This window comes from Bufo bufo, chromosome 6, assembly GCF_905171765.1.
Source record: "Bufo bufo chromosome 6, aBufBuf1.1, whole genome shotgun sequence".
Lineage (NCBI taxonomy): Eukaryota > Metazoa > Chordata > Amphibia > Anura > Bufonidae > Bufo > Bufo bufo.
In genome coordinates, this window is record NC_053394.1 from 46,843,875 (window position 1) to 46,870,081 (window position 26,207).

At 42.7% G+C, this 26,207-nt stretch overlaps 1 protein-coding gene across 1 annotated transcript in view; it reads right to left on the reverse strand.

Annotated features, from left to right (window-relative positions):
* TCERG1L (transcription elongation regulator 1 like) overlaps positions 1-26,207 on the reverse strand; it is a 343,152-nt gene that overhangs the window by 153,369 nt on the left and 163,576 nt on the right. The window contains exon 6 of the mRNA XM_040437737.1: positions 17,690-17,705. Coding sequence (XP_040293671.1) covers positions 17,690-17,705 — 16 coding nt within the window. The remainder of the gene's footprint in view (positions 1-17,689; positions 17,706-26,207) is intronic.

Sequence of the window (26,207 nt, forward strand, 5' to 3'; positions counted from 1 at the left end):
GTCCTGCCCGTAATTCTGGACTTTCTGGAGAGAGGGCCAGAGACAGATGTCACCGTGTCTCTGACCTTTATAACAGACTATGGCCCTGTGCAGTGGGAGCTCTTAAAATGTGAGACCCTGGAAGTGGAGTTTGTGCTTGGCAAAGACTTCCCGTTATTTTGGCAGCTGTGGAGAGGAGAAAATGCTACAAATTGTGTACCTGGAGAATCCGATGAACAGCAGATATGTGCCGTTGCCAAGGGCAACCGTCGGGAAGACAAAGAGGTGGAGAGCGGTGCGGTTCTCAGGAGTGCATATCTTCCCTGCGACTGTGTCCGGAGTCCTAGAGAGGAAGTGCGGAGGTGCAGTAAAGCTGTTGCTAGGAGCAATCACAACCTTGATGAGTCCGCGGGAGAGAATGTCACTGCTTTACCGGAATGGTTTATTACAAAGGGTAAGACTGTTCCTGTTATTAACTATGTGGCAGACCCAATGACAGTGAGCCGGCGGCAGGGGAGACCTGCTGGTCCGGTAGGTAATAAGTCACACAGAGAAAAAACTGTGTCTGAACAGGCGGATAAGCCTGCTGTGATTGCTCCCTCGCAGAAACCTGCAGGGGAGAAGGTTTCTGGGTCGCCCAAAGAGCCGGTGATCAAAGCTAGATTTGGGGTGGTGAAAGTCAGAGATCCCATGCTAGCCCCGGTAAGAGGTAGCATGATGGCCACCCCAGAGACTGGTAGAGTGTTACATGTTCGGGACAATTATGTGAATAATACGGACTCTCAGGTGGTTCTCACTGAGAGTGAACCTGATGTTACAAATACGCTCATACATGAGGAAATGGTGGGCCGTAATTTCCCCTTATGCTTGGAGGTTTTAAGTAATGGAGACATTTCTGCAGAGAGTGACAAAACTCCTGCAGAACCTGTACCTGTCCCTTTAAATGATAATGTGAAGGAGCTGCACATTGAGAACAAGGGTGCAGATAAGGTGCAAAGTGATGGTACCATGTTTGACGAAATGCATAATGGAAATGTGATGTCATGTAAAATATGTGATAATAATGACATGCCTTTTCCTTTGCAGGCTGTGATTGGGGAAAAAGCTAACCCTGTTGGTAAACATGTGTCTGATATAAAAGTGTTGATAAATGTTGAAGAAACACCCCTAGGAGACCCCATTGTAGACAATGTGGCGGGGCTAGAGGGTGTACCACACGTACCAGAGGTGGATGTGCAGTCTCCACAGGTTTCTATGATTAATAAAATGTCCCAGGTGGGGATTGACTCATGGGTGCCCCTAGAGGTCAGGGTTAATAATGACACAAACAGTATAAGTGGCGTATGTGCCGTGACAGTTAGCAACTTTGGGAGTGAGGCTACCATGTCAAGACCCAGCAAAACTAAAGTGGTTACTAGTAGCGAGTCTAGCGACCAGATGACAGTTATATCTGACGAGACGAGAGTTCAGTCGGGTGACAGCCTAGTGTCTGAAGCTCATATCCTGACAGTTGTAGATGACCTGACAGGACAGTACAGCTACAAACTTGAAGATGTTTTCTCTCGCTCCGCACAGTCGCTAGATACACTAGAAATGGGGCTAGCGGTTCTCGCAGAGCAACTGCAGGAGTCTCCAGAGGAGTCACAGAAAGAGATGAATGAACTGAAGGAACTAGAGTCACTAATAGAAGCGGAAATTCTCCAACTTCAAGAGGAACTTGCAGCTTCTGAGCGATCAAGACTTCATGCAGAGCAGGAAAGAGATGAGCTGGCTGATGAGGTTCTAAACAGCGCCTCAGAAAAATCTGCTCTCTTGGAGGAGAAAAGTCATTTGGAAGCCAGGATGGCTCAACTTGATCAAGAGTTGCATGTTCGGATGGTAGACCTGGACCACCAGAAACAAATTGTGTCTAAATTGGAGAAGAAACATAAGATGTTGGACAAGCTCCTGGCTGAAGAGAAAACCACCTCGGCCAGATATGCCGAAGAACGTGACCAAGCGGAGACTGATGCTCGAGAGAAGGCGACCAAGGCCCTCTCCTTGGCTAGAGCCCTTGAAGAAGTGCTTGAGGAGCGAAATGAATTAGAGAGGCTGAACAAGCAACTCAGAGCAGAGATGGAAGCTCTCATGAGCTCAAAAGATGCCATCTATGAGTTGGAGAAGCCTAAGCGTGCTGCTGCACAGCAGGTGGAAGAAAATGAGAAACTGGAAGAGGAAGATCCTCTGGAAGGTGCCAAGAAGTCAGAGCCTGGTAAAAGTGGGTCTGGAGATGGTGGTGCCGGGGTGCTGGCCAAGGCAGAGAAGGTGGAAAAGGTATCGGCTGAACCAGTTGATGGGGCTGATGTGCATGCAGAGGCCAAGAGTCTCATGACAGTGTGTAACCAGGACCAGGTCGCAAAAGACGTCCCCTCTGCCTACAAGGTCTTCCAAGTAGCCAGCAGCCTGCTGGGGAAGAGATATGAGGAGATGGACGACCAGTTTGCAGATCCGGGCTATTACGATGGGCTGTCTCTCCTGACTCCTCCCCAAAAGGAGTCCAGTGTCTTGGGTGAGCCTCTGGAGAAAACGCCAGAAGACAAGGAGTATGCTGAAGACCCCAGTGCCTCCAACCTTGATGCGAAAGGGAAGGAGGAATTAAGAAAGCAAGGATATGATGCCATGTCCCTGAATGGTGAGAAGGCTAATAAAGTAAAGGAGGACACCAAAGAGACCAAGGCCAAGGAAGCTAAGGCCGAGCTCTTGAAGTGGGAGAAATCCTTGGATGTTCCAGAGATCAAGGGTAAAGCCGAAGTGGGGAGAGGCAGTGAAGAGGCAGAAGACCCTGAAACTGAGGCACCATCTGAGGAAACCACTGCTGGAAAAGAAGCGAGCGGGGGCAAGCCAGCTCTGCTGACGGAGCTTCGCAAAGACAAGAAGAAAAGGCCTAAGCGTCTGCAAGAGCCAGCGAAGTCAAACAGAGAGTCTGTCGTTTGCATAAAAATATATTCTGAAGGGAGTTCCAGAAGCCGAGATCGAAATTCTAAGAGTAAAGGAAAAAGAAATGTACGATCTGCTGTTAAAATAAAGAGACAAAAAGAGGCGAGTCATAAGAAGCGTGCTCGGCTGAAGCAGCTGTGTAAGTCAAAGAGCGAGAAAGATAAAAAAATAAAAAGAGAGGGTCTGCCTGTCACATGGACATGGGAACATTGTAGACAATGTCTCTTGGGCAAGATGTCAGTGTGGGTAACAAACCAAGCACTGATGGCATGGGTCTGGCAAAATAAAGGGAAGCCTCTGACCCTGACCACATCTTCCAGGGGGAAGGTTGAGCCAGGCGATGGCAAGAAAATGCGGATGCCCTGTCACGAGCATCCAGTTGGTACATGTGTTCACCCCCACAGGTTTGAACAGAGGGGGGGGATATGTGGCAATGTGAACATTGAGGTGTTGTTTCCCCAGGTTCCAGTCCGGGACTTAGGGCATGCTCATGTCCAGGGATCCTATTTAATCCTGCTAATGGATCCTGGGTGTGTCTCACTCTGGAGAGTGTGCAGACAGAGGCCTGGTGAGGCTCTGTCAGTGTGGTCTCAGCTAGGCAAGGCTGAGGGGCCACGAGGCTATGCAATAGCCTGGACTTTGGGGGACTCAGCGACACCCAGGAACAAGCATTGAAAGGTCAGAGTCAGGAGGACTGCTAGACCACAACCCCCTCCAAAGGTACTGCATTTGTTACAGCCTGAGGGCTGGTGGACTGTATGTCTGGGGTAAGCCGCACCTGGTTCCATGTGTGAACGCTATCGTATAGCCGAGTTAGGGATACGATGTTTATTATGTTTAGGTAGAGCCCAGACGGGCAGGCTTTTGTTTTATGCCATGTTGTGTATGAAGAGTGTAAAATAAATTGCACTGTTTGGACCTGAAACCCAGTGGTTATGAAGATCCTTGTGAGAATGACCCCCGAATGAGAGGCGATCCCTTACAATATATATATATATATTGTAATATGGGGAAGATAGCTCCAATAAACCAGGTGCATGAGCCAGCCCAGGGATAAAGAAAACAGATGTTTATTTTCCAAAAACCCGAAAATAGGTACAGCTGCCAGCAGCCAAGGTAAAAAAAAAAAATACTTAAAGTCTGCTTAGTTCAGCATAACATAAACAGTAGAACAGTCCGTTCAAAATAAAGATATTTTTATCCAGGGTATTTTTTTAGTCTGTGATAGTTATCAGTCAGCTTTCCTGCCAAACTTTCCACGTGTCCTCAGATTCCAGCTCTGCTCACAGCCAGTGAGTTAACCCTGTGGGTACCGGATCCCAGTTAGTGAGGAGTGGAGACACCTTCCCGCCCAAATGTCACTTTGGGGTCTCTGAAATTCCAGATCCAAAATGTCCTCTTATAATACAGACTGCTGATCTGTCCTCTCCCATTGTGGCAATATTTTTCCGGAATCTCCTCACCCTCCAAGGGTGAGCCTCCTGACTAGCAGCGCTTTCTTATAGGCACCACAACCCAAATAGTGGCAATATATATCTGTCACTAAGGACCCAACCTTGGCGTCCTCTACAATATAAATATATATATATATATATATATATATATTAAAATGAATACAGTTTGTAGTGGCTCTATATACTGCTTAATTAAATGGAAGCCCACCCTAAAAAATTTTAACTGCAACCATGTGGAAACTGTATATATATAAAAGGATGACTGAGGCTTGACACTCAATTTCACCTTAGTTCACACAGATAGTTTTCTGCCACACCATGGGTGTTGCTGTAGTGATCACAAATGTATATATGCTTATATGCTGCTTAATTAAATGGAACGCCACCCCTCAAAAAAAATAATAATAATTGCGATTGTGTGGAAACTAAATATTCGTAAATGGAAAACCGAGGACTGCTGCTCAATTTCACCTTGATACACACACGTAAATTGCTTCCACACCATAGGTATTGTTCCAGTAATTATATATATATATATATATATATATACTGCTTAATTAAAAGGGGTTCTCCTGGCTCTTACAATTGATAGCCTATCCTTAGGTCAACAATATCATATTGGTGGGGGTAAAACTCCGGAGAACCTCTTTAAATTAAATTCCCCACAAGAATAAAATAAGGATTTCTGTAAAAATGGGGGGGGGGGGGGGTAAAATGAAAGCATTTGCACTTCTGATAGAAGGCACAGTCAGTCACAGCTCCTATCTTCTCTCTACCAGGCTATCAGCTGCTCTGCTTGTCTGTATTCTACACAACACACACAATTTTTCTTTGGAATCCTAGCATTTCCCTTCACTCTCCCTGGTAATAAGCTGAATTGATTTCTGACTGTCCCTCATTGATTTCTGCCAATCATGGCAAGCATTCCCCACACTTCCTCTCAGGGTTATGATGCAAGGGAAGGAGCAGCTGGACTGTATCTGTCTCACTTCTGGATTGATAGCTTGCTGGTATAAAATACTGCATGCTGGATGATTATAATACTGTTTAATGACAATGTGTTTTGGGGTAAGCAGGACCCGATTATTAAGTCTAAAAACAATATTTGAAAATAAACATAAATCAGGATGCACATAAGACCTGGAGCCTATTTATGCAGTCAATGGGGGGCAGCCCTCAGGGCAACTAAAAATACATAGAGGTATGGGTATAGAACGAATATATATATATATATATATATATATATATATATATATATATATATATACACTCACCTAAAGAATTATTAGGAACACCTGTTCTATTTCTCATAAATGCAATTATCTAGTCAACCAATCACATGGCAGTTGCTTCAATGCATTTAGGGGTGTGGTCCTGGTCAAGACAATCAGCTGAACTCCAAACTGAATGTCAGAATGGGAAAGAAAGGTGATTTAGGCAATTTTGAGCGTGGCCTGGTTGTTGGTGCCAGATGGGCCGGTCTGAGTATTTTACAATCTGCTCAGTTACTGGGATTTTCACGCACAACCATTTCTAGGGTTTACAAAGAATGGTGTGAAAAGGGAAAAACATCCAGTATGCGGCAGTCCTGTGGGCAAAAATGCCTTGTGGATGCTAGAGGTCAGAGGAGAATGGGCCGACTGATTCAAGCTGATAGAAGAGCAGCATTGACTGAAATAACCACTCGTTACAACCGAGGTATGCAGCAAAGCATTTGTGAAGCCACAACACGCACAACCTTGAGGCGGATGGGCTACAACAGCAAAAGACCCCACCGGGTACCACTCATCTCCACTACAAATAGGAAAAAGAGGCTACAATTTGCACAAGCTCACCAAAGATGGACTGTTGAAGACTGGAAAAATGTTGCCTGGTCTGATGAGTCTCGATTTCTGTTGAGACATTCAAATGGTAGAGTCCAAATTTGGCGTAAACAGAATGAGAACATGTATCCATCATGCCTTGTTACCACTGTGCAGGCTGGTGGTGGTAGTGTAATGGTGTGGGGGATGTTTTCTGGGCACACTTTAGGCCCCTTAGTGCCAATTGGGCATCGTTTAAATGCCACGGGCTACCTGAGCATTGTTTCTGACCATGTCCATCCCTTCATGACCACCATGTACCCATCCTCTGATGGCTACTTCCAGCAGGATAATGCACCATGTCACAAAGCTCGAATCATTTCAAATTGGTTTCTTGAACATGACAATGAGTTCACTGTACTAAAATGGCCCCCACAGTCACCAGATCTCAACCCAATAGAGCATCTTTGGGATGTGGTGGAACGGGAGCTTCATGCTCTGGATGTGCATCCCTCAAATCTCCATCAACTGCAAGATGCTATCCTATCAATATGGGCCAACATTTCTAAAGAATGCTATCAGCACCTTGTGGAATCAATGCCACGTAGAATTAAGGCAGTTCTGAAGGCAAATGGGGGTCCAACACCGTATTAGTATGGTGTTCCTAATAATTCTTTAGGTGAGTGTATATGCAATTGATGCTGTTTAAAACAGCAGGCACCTGGCAGCTATGGTGCCTGCTGCTTTCGAGGGTGGGCGCCATCTTTAAATCGCTGACGTAAATTTTTGTTGTGTGGTCGGAAAGGGGTTAATGGTTTACAACTATTGTTTTCTTCTTTATGGAGGAGAGCTAATTAATTTGCATATATTTTCCCAGGGAGCACTGTCTGTAAGATCTCCTATGACAGCTAGTGATTCCAGAAGAGGAATCCATAACCCCTAAGAACCATAGAATGTGACAATTATATATCATTTTCTTCCCAACTTTTAACCCTCGATTTCTGCTGAGACATTCAAATGGAAGAGTCCGAATTTGGCGTAAACAGAATGAGAACATGTATCCATCCTCTGATGGCTACTTCCAGCAGGATAATGCACCATGTCACAAAGCTCGAATCATTTCAAATTGGTTTCTTGAACATGACAATGAGTTCACTGTACTAAAATGGCCCCCACAGTCACCAGATCTCAACCCAATAGAGCATCTTTGGGATGTGGTGGAACGGGAGCTTCGTGCCCTGGTTGTACATCCCTCAAATCTCCATCAACTTCAAGATGCTATCCTATCAATATGGGCCAACATTTCTAAAGAATGCTATCAGCACCTTGTTGAATCAATGCCACGTAGAATTAAGGCAGTTCTGAAGGCAAAAGGGGGTCCAACACCATATTAGTATGGTGTTCCTAATAATTCTTTAGGTTAGTGTATATATAGTATATTATATGATTATATTAAAATGTATTTGTAAGAATTACATGTAAAACAATCAGTGAATAAATAAATAGTTGGAACATTGGATATACTCTTGAGTAAAACAGAGGCTGGAGACTTACGTTATATGAATCAACCAATACATAATTGATTCATAATAATGAATAAATAGATAAATAAACGTTGTTTCAACATTTAAGTAAATAGAAAAATAGAAAGTTCATGATCACAGAGATAAGATATACTTGACACCATCGTGAGAATAAAGAAGAATAAGAAAAACATAAAAGAAAACATAAAAAAACAACCCAGAAAGATTCAGGTTTGTCTGCTGTCTGAAAAATAGCAAAGTTCGGACCGAATTTGGTTCAGTCCGAACTGGTTCACTCATCCTTACTTGGCGCCATACAATGCAGAGCTCTGAATGTGCAGCAATAGCTGAAAACCAGGCAGACTGGCATCAGGACAAGACAGGAACCCATATGGCAGGCAGACTGGCATCCGGACGAGACAGGAACCCACTTGGCAGGCTAGCATCAAGAACAGACAGACCTGCAGAGGGTGAACATGGACACTCTAGCAGCCCATGATGCAGACAGCAAGGAATACATAACAGAAGCTGATTAACACATTAGCAACAGTGATGGCGAGTTCGCAGTGTTCGCCCGCGAACACATGAGGGCTGCCATCTTGACTCACAAGTCTGGCGATGCACAGGTAAGCCCTTACCTGTGCCTGTGTCAGGAGCCAGTCTGAAATCAAGTGCGGTCACCGGGAGCAGGCAGTTCCGAAAACAGCCGCCGTGGGCCTTCATCGGGCTGTTCTCGGAACTGCCTGCTCCCGGTGACAGCATTTGTTTCAGACCGGCTCCTGGCACAGGTGAGGGCTTACCTGAGTCAAGATGGCATCCCGTATGCGGACGAACACTGCGAACTGGCCATCACTGATTAAGAACAGCCTATAAGCTGAATCACGCTAGGAGCAGAGATTAAGCCTTGCTGCAGAATGAGGTCAGGTTTCATTCTCACCAAAGGACGCATGCATAAACCAATTGAATACTGTATGACCTCCATATTCGGGAGCAGGATGCAGGATAGATTTAGGGTACTGGAAGCAGGCACTAGGTTCCAGGTTTATACTGCAAGGGCCTTGCCAAATCAAGCCCAAAGGATTTTCAGGGTGCAGTTACAAATCACAGGTTTATACCCCAGGGGCCCCGTCCCTGCAAAATCAAGTCCAAAGGGTTTTCAGGGTGCTCATACAAATCAGAGCAGACAGAGTGTATAGTGTGGGTTTTAACAGTAAGAATTTTGAAATGCAAGACACTTTACCAACACATTCCAGCTACTTGTGCAGAGATTATCAGAAAAGGTGCAGGCAGAGGAAACTAGTCAACCATGAGCTTGAACAAGATTAAATCAGAAGGAGCTGTTTGACATGTATTCCTTGAAGAAAAAAAAGTCTGATTTTACTTACAAATACGTTCTCTCACCATTCTTATATTAAAGAGGAAAGTGCATCTGTTATTTAGTGCTCTAATGTAGGATGCCTGCTTAAATTGGATGAGGGAAAATGTATGAATTTCTACTTAAAATATTTGTTCTGCAATGTTGCAAGAGATGTTGTCTAAAGCATCACAGAAATGAATGTATTTGCAGAAAAGCTGCAGAAGATGAATGTTTTGTAGCCAGCATTTTCCAACTGCTATAGAACATCATGATTCTATGTTTATTAATGAAGCTAACCGTTTCCTGTACATACTAATTAGGATGGAGCCTGTGTTCGGCGTTTTTTTTAATTAAAAATAGAATTTTGGTGTAATAGTTTATTGATGCAAGAAAAACTTTCATATGTTTTAAAAATAAAAGTCATTTAAAAAGACAATCTACCTTAAAAGAGTTGTACAACTTCTAATTGTGTTGCAAATACCCCCTTTCAATGGGTCCTGTTAAGGGAAGCATACTTATTTTCAACCCCGTTACTCAGTTTCAGCGATGTGAGGCCACCACTGCCTTCACTGCACTTTGGTTCTGGCATGGACCGGGTTCACGTCCATCCTGGGGGACACATCACAGCTGAAGCCAGTCATCAGCTCTTGGCTGCAGTAGTGCACATGACCCCCATCTGTGTCATACGTTTACATGAGAGGACCAAAGCGCACTGAAGACAGCCATGAACCCCATAGAGCCAGAACTGAGTTTGTGGAGAAGGCAAGCATGCTTCGCTTGACAGGTCTCACTGGGTAGGCAGTAATTCAAAAAGCACTTAGAAGTTAGAAAAATACAATGAAAATGTGATAGTATAATATTGTATCAATTATCTAGTTTATCTAAAACTAAAAATGAGTAATGACACTATATTCTGAGCAACTTGATTACCTTTAAAAACTCGGCTTGTTTTCTATGGAGGCCATAAACCTTCTATTCTTTCAATTCCCCACTATACACATGCACTCTACACTTTGCTGAGCATGCATGTGTTCTCAATGGGAAAGAGGGGAGTAAGCTGCTGCCAGACACCTTGGTAGAGACTCATATCCCTTTGAGAACAAAAACATTGGTAATATTAAATTAAATATGCCTAATCCTTCTTTCCCATGTCATGATTTGTAGGGGTAGAGTTGCACACTCTCTTACAATAAGATAGTTGGCTAGTCGTGCAAGAAAACAGCAGGTTTGGACAACTTGTTCTTCAGAGGGACCGAAGCTACTAGAAGGAAAGAATGGCTCTCCCTATTGCTGTGCAACTAGGGGGTTAAATGTCTCTGATCGGAGTTATAGCCGATCACAGACATTACACCTAGAGTGTCTGAGGGTTAAGTTCATTTTTAAAGACCATACTTCGGAATAAGGGTTAAAAGTTGGGAAGAAAATGATATATAATTGTCACATTCTATGGTTCTTAGGGGTTATGGATTACTCTTCTGGAATCACTAGCTGTCATAGGAGATCTTACAGACAGTGCTCCCTGGGAAAATATATGCAAATTAATTAGCTCTCCTCCATAAAGAAGAAAACAATAGTTGTAAACCATTAACCCCTTTCCGACCACCCAACAAAAATTTACGTCAGCGATTTAAAGATGGCGCCCACCCTCGAAAGCAGCAGGCACCATAGCTGCCAGGTGCCTGCTGTTTTAAACAGCATCAATTGCACATACACTCACCTAAAGAATTATTAGGAACACCATACTAATACGGTGTTGGACCCCCATTTGCCTTCAGAACTGCCTTAATTCTACGTGGCATTGATTCCACAAGGTGCTGATAGCATTCTTTAGAAATGTTGGCCCATATTGATAGGATAGCATCTTGCAGTTGATGGAGATTTGAGGGATGCACATCCAGAGCATGAAGCTCCCGTTCCACCACATCCCAAAGATGCTCTATTGGGTTGAGATCTGGTGACTGTGGGGGCCATTTTAGTACAGTGAACTCATTGTCATGTTCAAGAAACCAATTTGAAATGATTCGAGCTTTGTGACATGGTGCATTATCCTGCTGGAAGTAGCCATCAGAGGATGGGTACATGGTGGTCATGAAGGGATGGACATGGTCAGAAACAATGCTCAGGTAGCCTGTGGCATTTAAACGATGCCCAATTGGCACTAAGGGGCCTAAAGTGTGCCCAGAAAACATCCCCCACACCATTACACTACCACCACCAGCCTGCACAGTGGTAACAAGGCATGATGGATACATGTTCTCATTCTGTTTACGCCAAATTTGGACTCTACCATTTGAATGTCTCAACAGAAATCGAGACTCATCAGACCAGGCAACATTTTTCCAGTCTTTAACAGTCCATCTTTGGTGAGCTTGTGCAAATTGTAGCCTCTTTTTCCTATTTGTAGTGGAGATGAGTGGTACCCGGTGGGGTCTTCTGCTGTTGTAGCCCATCCGCCTCAAGGTTGTGCGTGTTGTGGCTTCACAAATGCTTTGCTGCATACCTCGGTTGTAATGAGTGGTTATTTCAGTCAATGCTGCTCTTCTATCAGCTTGAATCAGTCGGCCCATTCTCCTCTGACCTCTAGCATCCACAAGGCATTTTTTGCCCACAGGACTGCCGCATACTGGATGTTTTTCCCTTTTCACGCCATTCTTTGTAAACCCTAGAAATGGTTGTGCGTGAAAATCCCAGTAACTGAGCAGATTGTGAAATACTCAGACCGGCCCGTCTGGCACCAACAACCATGCCACGCTCAAAATTGCTAAAATCACCTTTCTTTCCCATTCTGACATTCAGTTTGGAGTTCAGGAGATGGTCTTGACCAGGACCACACCCCTAAATGCATTGAAGCAACTGCCATGTGATTGGTTGACTAGATAATTGCATTAATGAGAAATAGAACAGGTGTTCCTAATAATTCTTTAGGTGAGTGTATTTAAACATTCAGATGCTGTGGTCAAATGTGATCTAAGAGCTCAAAAACCAGGAGTAAACGCTCCCAGCCATGCATCAGTTTTAAAAATATAAAATATATATATAAAAATCTCTTTCCCAAAAATAAAAATACATGAACAATTAAAAAAATAAACATCATGGGCATTACCATGTGTGAAAACGCCCATGTTATAAAATTATAAAAAATATTTATTCCATACAGCAAACGGTGAAATGGAAAAAAAAGTAAAAATGTCTGAGTCAAAACAATAGCAATAAAGATCATTCCACAAAAAATGAGCCCTCAAACAGCTCCTTACATATAAAAATAAAAAAGGTATGGTGTTCTTAATATAGCAATGTAAAGAAAAAAATGTTTTTTTCAAGGTTTGGATCTTTTTAGTATTAAAAAGCAAGAAAAAACTATACATATATATTTTTTTTTATAACGCCACTCCATTTGGTATTTTTACCTGCTTCCCACTACATTGTATGCAACCTTAATGGTGCCATTAGAAAGTACAACTTTTCCCACAAAAAAGGACCATATTATGGAAAAATAAAAAAAAGTTATGGCTCTGGGAAAGCAGTGAGTAAAAAACGATAACGAAAAAATAAAAAATATCCGGTCCTGAAGGGTTAAAGGGCCTTGAAACATGAGTTGGAATATCAGTCAAACCTTGCTACAGAAAATTATTTTAGTAACTTAAAAAAAAGAAACTCCAGACCTCACATACTTTATGAAAGTGATGCACAGTCAAAGCGAGGAAGTGAACTCGTTAAAATCATGTTGCTAAACCTTTCCTTCTTATAAAAAAGTGACAAGGCTTTGTTGAAGCAAGACAATGCGCCAGCTACCCTCTCTGTAGGATCATGGGAAAATCATGAGGGGTGGAGTCATCCTAGCGATATGCCACCGATGTGTAAAATGGGCCAACTTCTTTAAGGACTAAGGGGGTCATTTATTAAGACCGGCGTTTTATCTGGCAGTGGATCCGCATCTGCAATCTGCGCCTGAAATAAGCCTAATATAGACGTATTCTGGATAATAAATTACCCGATAAAATTCCTCATAATTTCTCAGGGTCATCTCACTCCACACATATTGGTTTATGCTGAGCAAAAAGGAAAGGTAAAGATACATCTATAGGTGTCATAAAGACAAAAGTAAATAGCTGCTACGGTCCAAAATCATGATATAAAAGGAAACTCAAAACCTTTATTACTTTGTGTAGATGAGGACAGTGGCGTACATAGAGAAGTAAGGTCCCCATAGCAAGGATCAAACCAGGCCCCCCCCCCCCCCCCCCCCACACACACACAGGACAGGAGGGTTTCCACCTAAACCCCTTTTAGTGACCCTTGGGCCATTTTTCCACTGCTAAAAGGGTAGAGTCCTGACCAAGTTTTCACCTCTAGTAGAAGAGGAGATGATCCCAACTGAGCCTCCTCTTGCCCTGGGGGCCCCATAGCAGTTGCATGGTCTGCCGCTATGGTAGTTACGGAACACTATGTCATAGGTAATTTGAACATTTTGACTTGAACTTCTCTCATTATGCACACCATTCAATTACATTTCAATCGCATCTATATAACATTTGCCTTGCAGATGAAACATCTAGGCACTCACAGCTTCCCCAGGCGATATCATGAAGGCTGCGCTAAAAGCACAACCCATTAGAAGTGGATATGACACTAAAATATGTATCTTTACTTAACAGCAGCATATTATAATGACAGGTCTGATAAGTAATTATACGTTACACACAAATATGCCTATTGAATGATACCTTAGAAAAAAGAATATATTGTAATATTTTAGTTTTATAGTTATGAGTATGATGTACTCATGAACCTTGCATTACCTCTTCCTCCAACACCCGTTCAAATGTTTCAGAACTGGAAATCTGTTATTTACATTGAGAGCCGGGGAAGACAGGTGAGCACCAAGTGCATAATTGGTAGCAGAATGTGCGGTGACTCAAACTGCCCATCATCTAATTTGCCCCAACTGCAAATTAATTTTTACATTGCTGTTATCTATTGAATTAATCCACTGGCTGATAATACTTATACTCCTTGCTCCTCTTCTTCTCCTGATGATGCCCTGATGGGTTCTAACGCAAAATCTAGGAGTGTGGAGTAGTGTTGAGTGAAGTTCTTGAAAGTTCGATTCAGCTGCTTTGACAAATTTTACAATAAAAATTTGCTTTGTGACTAATTACTTTGTCATGGTGCACATTTCTTTGTAAGCAATTGAGCCGCGATGCGTCATTGTACCCCTTTAGATGCCGCGTTCATCGCTGATGGCGGCATCTGATCTTAATATTAAGATCTATAATAAAAATAATAAATTAAAAATATCATACTTACTTCATCCATTTGATTGCGAAGAGCCCGCCTCCGCCATCTTAATTAAAGACCCAGCGCGAAATCATGCATGATGACGTCATCACGTCGGATGGCGTGGTGACGTCATATGTCACGTGCACAAGATTTTGCGTTGGATCTTCAATCAAGATGGCTGTGGCAGGCTCTTAGTTTTCAAACGGGTGAGATGAGTATGATTTTTTTTTTTTTTTACCCATTTCAGGTAAAATCTATTTGTTACCATGAAACACAAGGAAATTGGGCTTTGCCGCTATTTGAATTTTCCCTGAAATTCAGATCGAAGTCCACTTCAGACACTTCGATACGCTCAACACTAGTGAGGAGTAGAGCTGAAGTTTTGAAAAATTCGATTAGGCGAATTCGCCAAAGTTCAACAAGAAATTCCATTTGTTTCGAAATAATTCACAAATTATAAACCAGGTATACCCAGGCCACACTGCCTAATCGAAATTCTTCCCACGTGGCGGTCCAATCTTAGCTTGAAGGCTTGGAAATTAACCCTTTCCCAACCACCGTTGGTTGCCAGGCATTTAAAAAGGGCGCCCGATGGCGCAGGCAGCGGGCACCTTGGCTACGCTGGTGTCTGCTCTTTTGAAGGACAGACACCTAGCACTATTGTCCATTACCGGTGTTAATGCCGGTCGCTGACTTTTAACCCTTCAGATGCCGTGGTCATCCGGGTGTGCTCCGGCTCTCTCCAGCGGGGATCGGGGGAGCTGGAGCATGTGTGCAGCAGTCCCTGTCCTCCTGTGTGATGGTTACAGAGATGGTACACAGTATTTAGGTGGGAAAACCTTCCTTCCTCAAAGCAATAAAATTGAGGGATTCTCAACAGGGATGACCATAATCCCATGTGGATCCCTTCATAAGGTCCGGAAACAATCACTACTATGAACCTAATGGTATTTCGCTTTTAAAATTACTAGGGTTAAAACCAGATGCCGAACATGGTGGATGGATCAAACATGGCGGCTGGATTATTGCAGCAACACAGTCCTTACCACATGAACACTTGCCATGTCTCTCCCTATGCTCAGCTAACAGGACAATGGCGAAGACCACACAACATGAGGCTTTTATAGGGCTGTGACATCACAGGGGATGGCTACCTATGGATTGGCTGGCTGCACGACATTATAGATGATCTCGCGTTTTTGGGCTTCTTACTTTCACTTTGTAATATGTGCAGTCTCCATTTTAGGAAAAACTAATTTGTTAACATGAAGCACGAGGAAATTCGGCTCTGTTTTCCCAAACCGAATTCTGCTTCAAATGCTTTGCTTTGCTCAACACTAATGAGAAGTAGAAACAAAAGGAGAAGTCTGCTGGCTTAATATTTTTTCTTGTCTGATCTAGTCTGAATTTAGTGTTTAGTATGGGGTCTTAATTGATTTAGTGGTCTGTTCTTTGAGTTTGAATTTAAGGGTGTTTTCTTATGGCTGGAATAATTTAGGGATGGCTGCTGTCACGGATCAGAGTGGGGGTAACTTTAATCTGTGGGATGTCAATATGAAAGATAGCTGCTAGGCCAGGACAGGAATCAGGTCACCTCCTATTACATCCCTAATTCTGACCCTGTCTCCTAGCCGTATGAGCCAACCCTGATGGTAGGAGGGCTCATACTCAGGAACCTAAGATCCCTACTAGCCCTCAGGGTGGCCCTGGACTAGGAGCAGAGTAAGACGACCTGTTCCTCCACATCACGGACGAACAGGAGTCTCAGTGGCCAGGCTGCAAGGAAAGGGGCACATGTACAGCATATGGCAATGGCAGGTAAGTAAACTAGTATTACACGTACCTGCCACAGACACACAGCCTAGAACCCATGCACGAGTGCTGCTGTCCACAAGAACACAAACGGACAAAGCCCACACCACACATCACACAGGAACCCAGGACCATAAGCTGCAATAAAGATAAAGACACCACTAGACATATAACAATACAAGAAAAATAATGTCTAACATAACTTATGACCACAAGGGTGGCCCTAACTGGCAGATAGTATATAACCAGGAGGATGTCTCCAGCTAACCATGGCTGAAGTACCCCTCAGATACAGGCATCCAGCAGGAGCTAAATAGCCCCAAGTAGCCACACCCACACACAGACACACCCAGTGTTCACAAACTAAGAAGGGGGTTAACGCTTCCTATACCAGGCAAGGGAAGAAAGCCACTTAAAGGGGAAGTGCACAATCAACTATCACACTGCAGCTGTTACCGCCGGCAACGACATGCGTGGCAACCATGTCCTGGGAAACAGCCAGAAGGCCGAGACACTGCCACCACATGTACACAACACCACACGTTGCCACGGGCAGACACAAGTGAAGGGAAGTGTCACAGTGCACACAAACATAAACCTCGTGCACACCAGACATAGAAAGTGTATACATACACACACACATAGCCAGAGGCAACCGCACGCATCAACAGTGAGACGCCTAGAAACCAGCTCAGGCTGCTACACTGCCAACAAACACCTGTTGTCCGCGGCAACCGCACTTGAGGCAAACTACTAACAGCCCCAAGCTGCGGTTGACAAAACACAGAGACCGCAGGCAACTGCATGCGGCTCCCAAGGAGTCACGACCATGCACATGGGCGTGACAGCTGCAGAAGCAAGGAGCCAAGATCTCAAGATCAATATCTGCAATGGTTAGGAGAAGCCATTTTAGTGGTCTGGGATGGATGGAGAAGAAAGAGAATGTCTACAATCACAAAAAAGGGGTTGTCACCTCTCCAGACATGTCCTTTTTTTAGTAAATACTTGTATTTCTTATGAGATACAAATTCTGGAGCATCTTTTCTTAGAACTTTGTGCTGTGCTATTCCTTGGTTATACCTGTTGGAAATGCACATGTAAGGTCTCATGCACAACATGATCCATGTGTCAGACGTTGTCACGGCTGAGGATGGGGAAAACCCTCAGCCGTGCGGTATCAGCAGATGGAGTCGCTGCAAGGCCAGGACAGAGAATTAGGGAGCTGGTCACCTCCTACACATCCCTAACTCTGACCCTGTCTCCTATCCGTATGAGCCAACCCTGAAGGTAGGAGGGCTCATACTCCGGAACCTGATATTCCTGCTCGCACTCAGGGTGGCCCTGGACTAGGAGCAGGGTAAGACGACCCGTTCCTCCAAGACACAGAGGAACAGGAGTCTCACTGGCCAAGCTACATAGAAAGGGGGAACATAAACAGACATATGGCAATGACAGGTAAGTGAGACTAGAACCACACTTACCTGCCACAGACACACAACCTGGAACCCACGTGCATGTGCTGCTATCCACAACCAACACAAAGGACACAGCACACAACAGACATCACACGGGAACCCAGTAAACCATATGCTGCAATAACAGATAAACCATAAACTAACACCAGACATAACGTTTATGACAACCAGGGTGGCCCTCACTGGCAGATGGTAAATAAGCAGGAGGATGTCTCCAGCAAGCATGGCTGAAGCACCCTCTCTGACTACTGCCTTCGACTGAGGCTTTATAGGGCCAAGTAGCCACACCCACAGTCAGACACACCCAGTGCACACACACACTAGGAAGGAAGTTAACCCTTCCAACACCAGGGAAGGGAAAACAACAACTTAAAGGGGAAGTGCACACAACACATATAACACCCCGTGCACACCGATAAAAGGCACACCTATAAAGAGAGGTTGCCAGCTGCAACCGCATGCCTACTGCAGCAAGCTGCTTAGCACCGCTCAGGCTGCTCTGCTGCCACATACACAATGTTGCCAGCGGCAACCACAACCAACATAAAGACCGCAGGCAAGTGCATGCGGTTAAGAGTCACGACCATGACCATGGCCGTGACAGACGTGTCTCCCTGGTAGACTGCGGCTCCCATGACTTGAACTGACTGAATCATAGTAATTTACAGTCAGTTTGTGTCTGATTGCGGGGCTATTGTGTTCATGATAGTGTTGGGCGCGAATATTAGTATTGCGAATTTTAATCACGAATATCGCCACTTCGAGAATTTGTGAAGATTTAGAATATACTGATATATATATTCGTATTCGCAAATATTCTAGATTTTTTTTTTCATCTGAACCCATGATCCCTCCCTGCTTCTTGCTTCTGGGCCAATGAGAAGGCTGCAATGTCTTTGTCTGAGCTTAGCAACATCCCTAGCAGCCAATAGGAAAGTTGCCTACCCCTTACTATATAAGAACCTCCCCAGCAGCCATTTTCTGCAGTTTTTTGCAGTTCTGAGAGAGAGAGCAGTGACATTGCTGTGCTCTGTGCTTTGCTGTGTCATTACATTAGATAGTTAGTTAGTTAGCTTATTTATATAATACAGATAGTTAGTGGGAGATAGTCAGTGTAGGTTAGTTAGTTATATAGTGGAGCTGATAGGTTCCAGTGCAGGGTGTTAGGTAGTGTGATAGGTTCTGCTGTCTATACATACATGCTACAGACATAGTGCTGTGATGTCACAAGTTCACAATACTTAGTGCACCAATCAGTAATATGTAGTCAGACCTGCTAAAATATGAAGTTGCACATATTGCGCCAAAATATCTGCATCATTAATTGCTGATTTGCACAATTGCGAATATATTGGAGCACTTTATCTGCATATAAAGCTATTGTAACGTTCTGCCGTGCCAACCATTTTCTTCGGTCTCAGTAAACTTCTAGCAGCTTGAAAAATGTAGCAAAAGTGACCCACGTCTGTATTGCGCACACAATACGCGCATATTACATTGCCGATTTTCGCAATCAAGAAAATAATGGCGAATTCTCGAATTCTCAAATTTATGACGAATATTCGCCCAAATATTCGCGAAATATCACAAATTCAAATATTGCCCCTGCTGCTCATCACTAATGATAATGTGAGTACACTCGAATAGCCCCGCAATCAGATGTGAACTGTAACACAAATTACAGGCCGACACATAGACTGCGTTTCCTGGGCCAACCACAGTCGTGTGCATGAGCCCTAAGGCTTGAGATTCATAAAGACTATTGTTAGCTCAGTTAATTGATTTTACCTCTGGTACAAAGCAACACAATGAGATATGCAATCCTGTGGACCATAGCTGTCACTTGATCAAGCACCGCTACAAAAAGTGTTTACATCTGCGTGTTCATAAAAGATGGAATTTATTGGAGAAAGTTATCGATCTAGCCGAAATATCATCTGAGTCATCTTCACACACTGTGGCTTTTGTTGCAGAATTTTTCGTGCCTGAAAATAAGTTTCATTTATATTTTGGGGGAGACAAGCACATGTATTTCTGCAAGGCCCATTTAGGTGAATGGAACTGATTTTCAACTGCAGAGTGTGAAGGCAACCTAAAAGGTCTCCTATGTTTCGCTTTTCTACTCACTATTTTTCTAGCTTGGGGTTACATAATTTCTTCAACAATTGGACTTTACTTATTACACAGAGAGGCAACACTTTCTGCAAATATTTCCTAGAACTACATTTATAAAAATGCAAAATAGGCTGAAATGTCTTTCCAAAGACTGAATGTTTTTTTTTAGCGATTTCTCAAGGGAAAATGTAAAAACTGGAGTCAAATGATAAGTGCAAAGTAATTATGAAACACATGCTAATGCAATTAAAGACTGATAATATGACAACACATTTGAACTGAGCTCAAATTAACATTTAGGATCAACCATTTATCTATTGAAGACAGCAGCACTGAACTTAAAGGGGTTATCCATGATTAATGTAAAAAATGAAAAACATACATAATATAGAATATGACAATCTCTTTCTAATGCAGTTAGAAGAGGCCCTGTAGCTCAAATGGATCCAGAGATTTCCCCATTGTTCTGCTAGATTTATTTCAGGCTGGTAGCAGTTGAAGGATGGAACTCAGAATAGGCTGCCATCCCAGTGAGCAGGACAGACAAATTAGAAAAAGAGCAAACAGAAGGTGGCACTATACAGATAGATTTCATTGAGTAATGTTTAATTACATGCACTTACAAACGAATTCCGATCCAGGTGCTGGTTTGAAAACTGTAGAATATTATTTGTGAGACAACCCCTTTAACCCCTTAAGGACTTAGGACGTACCGGTATGCCATGTTTGCCGAGTCCTTAAGGACCCAGGACTTACCGGTACGTCCTAACTTTAAAATTACATTGAGGCGCGGCGGGGGTTAATCCGAACAGGCTGTCCGCTGAAATCATTCAGCGGGCATCCTGTCACAACGCCGGGGGGTGTCATGTGACCCCCCCGCATCTGCGATCGCCGCAAACCGCAGGTCAATTCAGACCTGCGGTTTGCGGCTTTTACCTGGTGCAGCGGCGGTGGTGTCATCGGGTCCCCATGGGGCTGTAGGGGGGACCCGATGGCATGGAAGGCAGCGCGATGCCTTCCTGGGGCATCGCGCTGCCTTCCGGTGACGAGCCTGTGAGATCCAGCCCCCTGAATCTCACAGGCAGGAAGCTGTATAAGTAATGCACACTGTATTACTCATACAGCCAATGCATTCCAATACAGAAGTATTGGAATGCATTGTAAAGGGGATTAGACCCCCAAAAGTTCAAGTCCCAAAGTGGGACAAAAAATAAAGTGAAAAAAAAAGTTGAAAAAATTAAAAGTTTCAAGTAACAATAAACAAAAACGTAATTTTCCCCAAATAAAGTAAAAAAAAATTGGTAAAAAATAGGGGGAATTTTTTTTTTACATATTAGGTATCGCCGTGTCTGTATCAACCGGCTCTATAAACATATCTCATGATCTAACCCCTCAGATGAACACCGTAAAAATAAAAAATAAAAACAGTGCTAAATAAACCATTTTTTTGTCACCTTACATCACAAAAAGTACAACAGCAAGCGATCAAAAAAGCGTTTGCCCACCAAAATAGTGCCAATAAAATAGTCATCTCATCCCGCAAAAATCATACACTACCCAAGGTAATCGCCCAAAAACTGAAAAAATGATGGCTCTCAAACTATGGAAACACTAAAACATGATTTTTTTTGCTTCAAAAGTGAAATCATTGTGTAAAACCTACATAAATAAAAAAAAGTATACATATTAGGTATCGCAGCGTCCGTGACAACCTGATCTATAAAAATATCACATGATCTAACCTGTCAGACGAAATTTGTAAATGACAAAAAATAAAAACGGTGCCAAAACAGCTATTTCTTGTTACCTTGCCTCACAAAAAGTGTAATATAGAGCAACCAAAAATCATATGTACCCTAAACTAGTACCAACAATACTGCCATCCTATCCCGTAGTTTTTAAAATGGGGTCACTTTTTTGGAGTTTCTACTCTAGGGGTGCATCAGGGGGGCTTCAAATGGGACATGGTGTCAAAAAAACCAGTCCAGCAAAACCTGCCTTACAAAAACCGTATGCATTCCTTTCCTTCTGCGCCCTGCCGTGTGCCCGTACAGTAGTTTACGACCACATATGGGGTATTTCTGTAAACTAAAGAATCAGGGCCATAAATATTGAGTTTGGTTTGGCTGTTAACCCTTGCTTTGAAACTGGAAAAAAATTATTAAAATGGAAAATCTGCCAAAAAAGTGAAATTTTGAAATTGTATCTCTATTTTCCATTAATTCTTGTGGAACACCTAAGGGGTTAATGACGTTTGTAAAATCATTTTTGAATACCTTGAGGGGTGTAGTTTCTTAGATGGGGGTCACTTTTTTGGAGTTTCTACTCTAGGGGTGCATCAGGGGGGCTTCAAATTGGACATGGTGCCAAAAAAACCAGTCCAGCAAAACCTGCCTTCCAAAAACCGTATGGAATTCCTTTCCTTCTGCGCCCTGCTATGTGCCCGTACAGGGGTTTACGACCACATATGGGGTGTTTCTGTAAACTACAGAATCAAGGCCATAAATATTGAGTTTGGTTTGCCTGTTAACCCTTGCTTTGTAACTGGAAAAAAATCTGCAAAAAATTTGAAATTTTGAAATTGTATTTCTATATTCTATTAATTCTTGTGGAACACCTAAAGGGTTAACAACGTTTGTAAAATCAGTTTTGAATACCTTGAGGGGTGTTGTTTATAGAATGGGGTCATTTTTGGGTGGTTTCTATTATGTAAGCCTTGCAAAGTGATTTCAGACCTGAACTGGTCCCTAAAAATTGGGTTTTTGAAAATTTCTGAAAAATTTCAAGATTTGCTTCTAAACTTCTAAGACTTGAAACGTCTCCAAAAAAAAAAAATATCATTCCCAAATTATCCAAAAATGAAGTAGACATATGGGGAATGTAAAGTAATAACTATTTTTGGAGATATTATTATGTATTATAGAAGTAGAGAAATTGAAACTTGGAAATTTGCAATTTAAAAAAAAAAAATTGGTAAATCTGGTATTTTTTTATAAATAAAAAATATTTTTTTTTACTTTATTTTACCAGTGTCATGAAGTACAATATGTGACGAAAAAACAGTCTCAGAATGGCCTGGATACGTCAAAGCGTTTTAAAGTTATCAGCACTTAAAGTGACACTGGTCAGATTTGCAAAAAATGGCCAAGTCCTTAAGGTGAAATAGGGCTGAGTCCTTAAGGGGTTAAAGGGAACTTGTCATCAGAAAATGACCTATTGTTTAAATCATGTTTTTATGTTAAACATATTTTTAAATAATTTTTGATTAGATTTTTAATTTTCCATGTCAAAATCTATATCTAAACAAAAACCATAATATCCTGCAGTTTTTACACTGGCCACTAAGTCAAAGAATAGGCGCCACTTCTTTGTCTGTGCCATTCTAATCCTGCCTATAATTTTTTCACTTCTGTGTATAGATAAGAAAGGATCCACCAATCACAATAGGTGATTGTCAAAGCTCATCTACTCCTTGCTTGTAAAATAAACTTTGCACAAAAAAATTAATGGTACAGTATATGGACCAGAAAAGCCCCATAATCCAAACATATCCATTGACATAAAGTATGCCAAATAGTGGATAGAATAGTATAGTCAACTATGGTTTTTAATAATAAGCTACCAAATAAACAACTTATACTGTGCTGAGCTGTATAGATTTTCATTGGGACCCTATCGATGACCCATTCTACTGTATACCTATACAGTGACATGCATCTGAGCCTTATATATACTGCACAGTACGGGCCAACATATTTCACAGTATGTGTGCAGTGACCCAAGAGTTTTCTGCTATAGGGGATAAGTAAAAATGTTTACACTTTGTGTTCCAAAGGTTGTATATTGGGAAGACAATAGATTTTTCGGCCCTGGAGACAGTTGATGGGTATTTATTTATTTATTTATTTTATGCAGTAATATATAGCACTCCTGTATTCTGTATTCCCCATTGGGGCTAACAATCTCAGTTCCCTGTCAGTATGTCTTTGGAGTGTGGGAGGAAACCGGAGAACCCTGAGGAAACCCACACAAACACGGGGAGAACATACAGACTCCATGCAGATGTTATCCTTGGTCAGATTCAAACCTAGGACCTCAGCACTGCAAGGCAACAGTGCTAACCACAGAGCAACTGTGATGCCCACTATAGGCTGGCCCGCCCCTCTGATACTGCCATATTAATGAGATAAACTGGTCTTCAGATAAAGGACTGAATGCTGCAAAGGGTATTGGCAGAGTTTGGAAGATTTCTCAGACTAACCAAAAAGGGACTCACAGAGAGATACTGTATTTTCTATTCCTCCCTATATACAGTATGCAGCCTTGGGAAAACCGTCTATAGAAATTAAAAAGACTGTCTACTTTTGCAAGTGCCTATGCATACCATCTGCAGTGCTGCCTCAGTAAAGTACAATTGACTTATTTTCTCCCAAAACCGGCTGGTGCTGTATCATCAGCTGCATTGCCACAGTATTCCAAAACCAAATGACACCAAGGGGAACCCACCTACCACCAGGCAGGAGACCCCCAAACCAGAGTGTGCTCTGAGGGGAAAAAAGGATGTGCTTCTCGCTTCCATCCATGGACCAGGGAACACTAGAGTGAGGACCGCCACCTTGAGTACTTATAATACCCGTACTCCCACTGTCCCCTCCTGCACTCGCTGCCTATGCACGAGGAAACTAGCACGCACTACATTTGAATTCATCACCAGATCCTTGCTGCCGTAGATTTCATTTTCTGATGCATGGACCTCCCGAGGATGCTCAAAAATTATGAAGAGGCATGCTCTTCATAATTTTGGCACATCGTACGTCAGACAGTTTTCTTATTAAGACTGATGTCAGAAACGCCAGTCTTAATAAGTTCCCCCCCCTTCAGTATGACTACAGACTTAATTAATTTCTTTGTCTGAATCTGTATAATAATGAATAATACCGCAGCCTTATACAGTGAATGACTTATGACAAGATACTTCCCACTTCTCTGCAGTTAGCACAGCGCCAGTCCAATTTTCACTTGAATAGTTGAGCCTTTTATGACAGTCTTGTTGCTAGGGATACATTGCTTTCTATAGGGTTGTCAGGTAGTATGTCCCTAGCAATCAGTCTCTGAAAACTTAGATCTTTAGCTCAAGACATAATTGCTACTAAACTCATAGCAATTATGCAAAGAAGCAAAGAAGCATGGCACCACTGCAGGTTTTTATTTCTGGGAATTAATATCATTAAAAAGACCATAAATGTATGCTTAGTGGGACTCTGAATATGTGGACCCTCTACAATCAGCAAGCAAGCAGCCCATTCCATGCACAAATAAGGGACAAGGAGCAGCATTGCAAAGATAAAAATTAGGCCCCTTTCAGGTGCTACCTGACACCACCACACTTATATCCACCACCAACAGGAGATCCTGGTTCTCTTCCATTCTCATGGTACCAGGTTAAAAGCGGTCACCTTGAGTACTACTACTACCACCATCCGCACCACCACCACCACCACCACCACTCCTATTCTCCTGCTATCCCCTCCCCCTCAGTCAAAATAGGATCATATCACTAGGAAAGATCTTACATTTGCAACAATACTTGAAGGATCTCACATTTCCAACAAGACTTGATGCAAAAGGTACTTAAAGGGGGTTTCCAGGCTCCTGATATAAATGACCTATCCTCAGCTCCCATTCACTTCAGTGGGAGTTGAGCTCTTTTTACCTGACATGGCCATTACAACTTGAATGAGGCTTCCAGCTCAGGCCAAAGTGTTAGTTCCACTTTCTACATGCACGTGACAGTATTTTTGTTCCATATCTGATGCACATTTTTTTGCAGATTGGCTGCGGACCCATTTATTTCAATGTGGCCGCAAAAAATACCATGTGCTTTCTGCATCCATATGTCCATTCCACCGGCCCACAGAAAAGATAGAGCATGTCCTATTCTTGTCTGTTTTGTGGACAAGGATAGGACATAATTATAGATGTGAAAAAAAAATGGCTGCGTGTACACGGCTAGTATCCATGTTTTGCATATCCACGGTTTGCAGACCACAAAATACATCCGGTCGTGTGTATGGCACCTAAAAGGAAGCCATTGTCTCCGATATCTCCAAAACCACAAATACAAGGAGTTACCAGTAGGGAGAGCTGCTTCTGGTGAGGCATTTCCCATCGAACTTCATAGGAAATTCAACTCTGCATGGCAACTTTTCCAATGCATAGCATGGATGACTGTCATACAGAGCTTCTGCCATATAGAAAGAGGTCCCCACTCTATGATGTCCATGTGTCTTAACAGTATATATGGGCAGAGGGTGGCATCGGAAGAAAACTCCTTCAAACACAGCAAATTCAAGAACATCACACAAATACTTTGAGAAATGCAAAATTGTTTTGCAACTATTCATAATTTTTTTCTGTCATCAAATCCATCATAA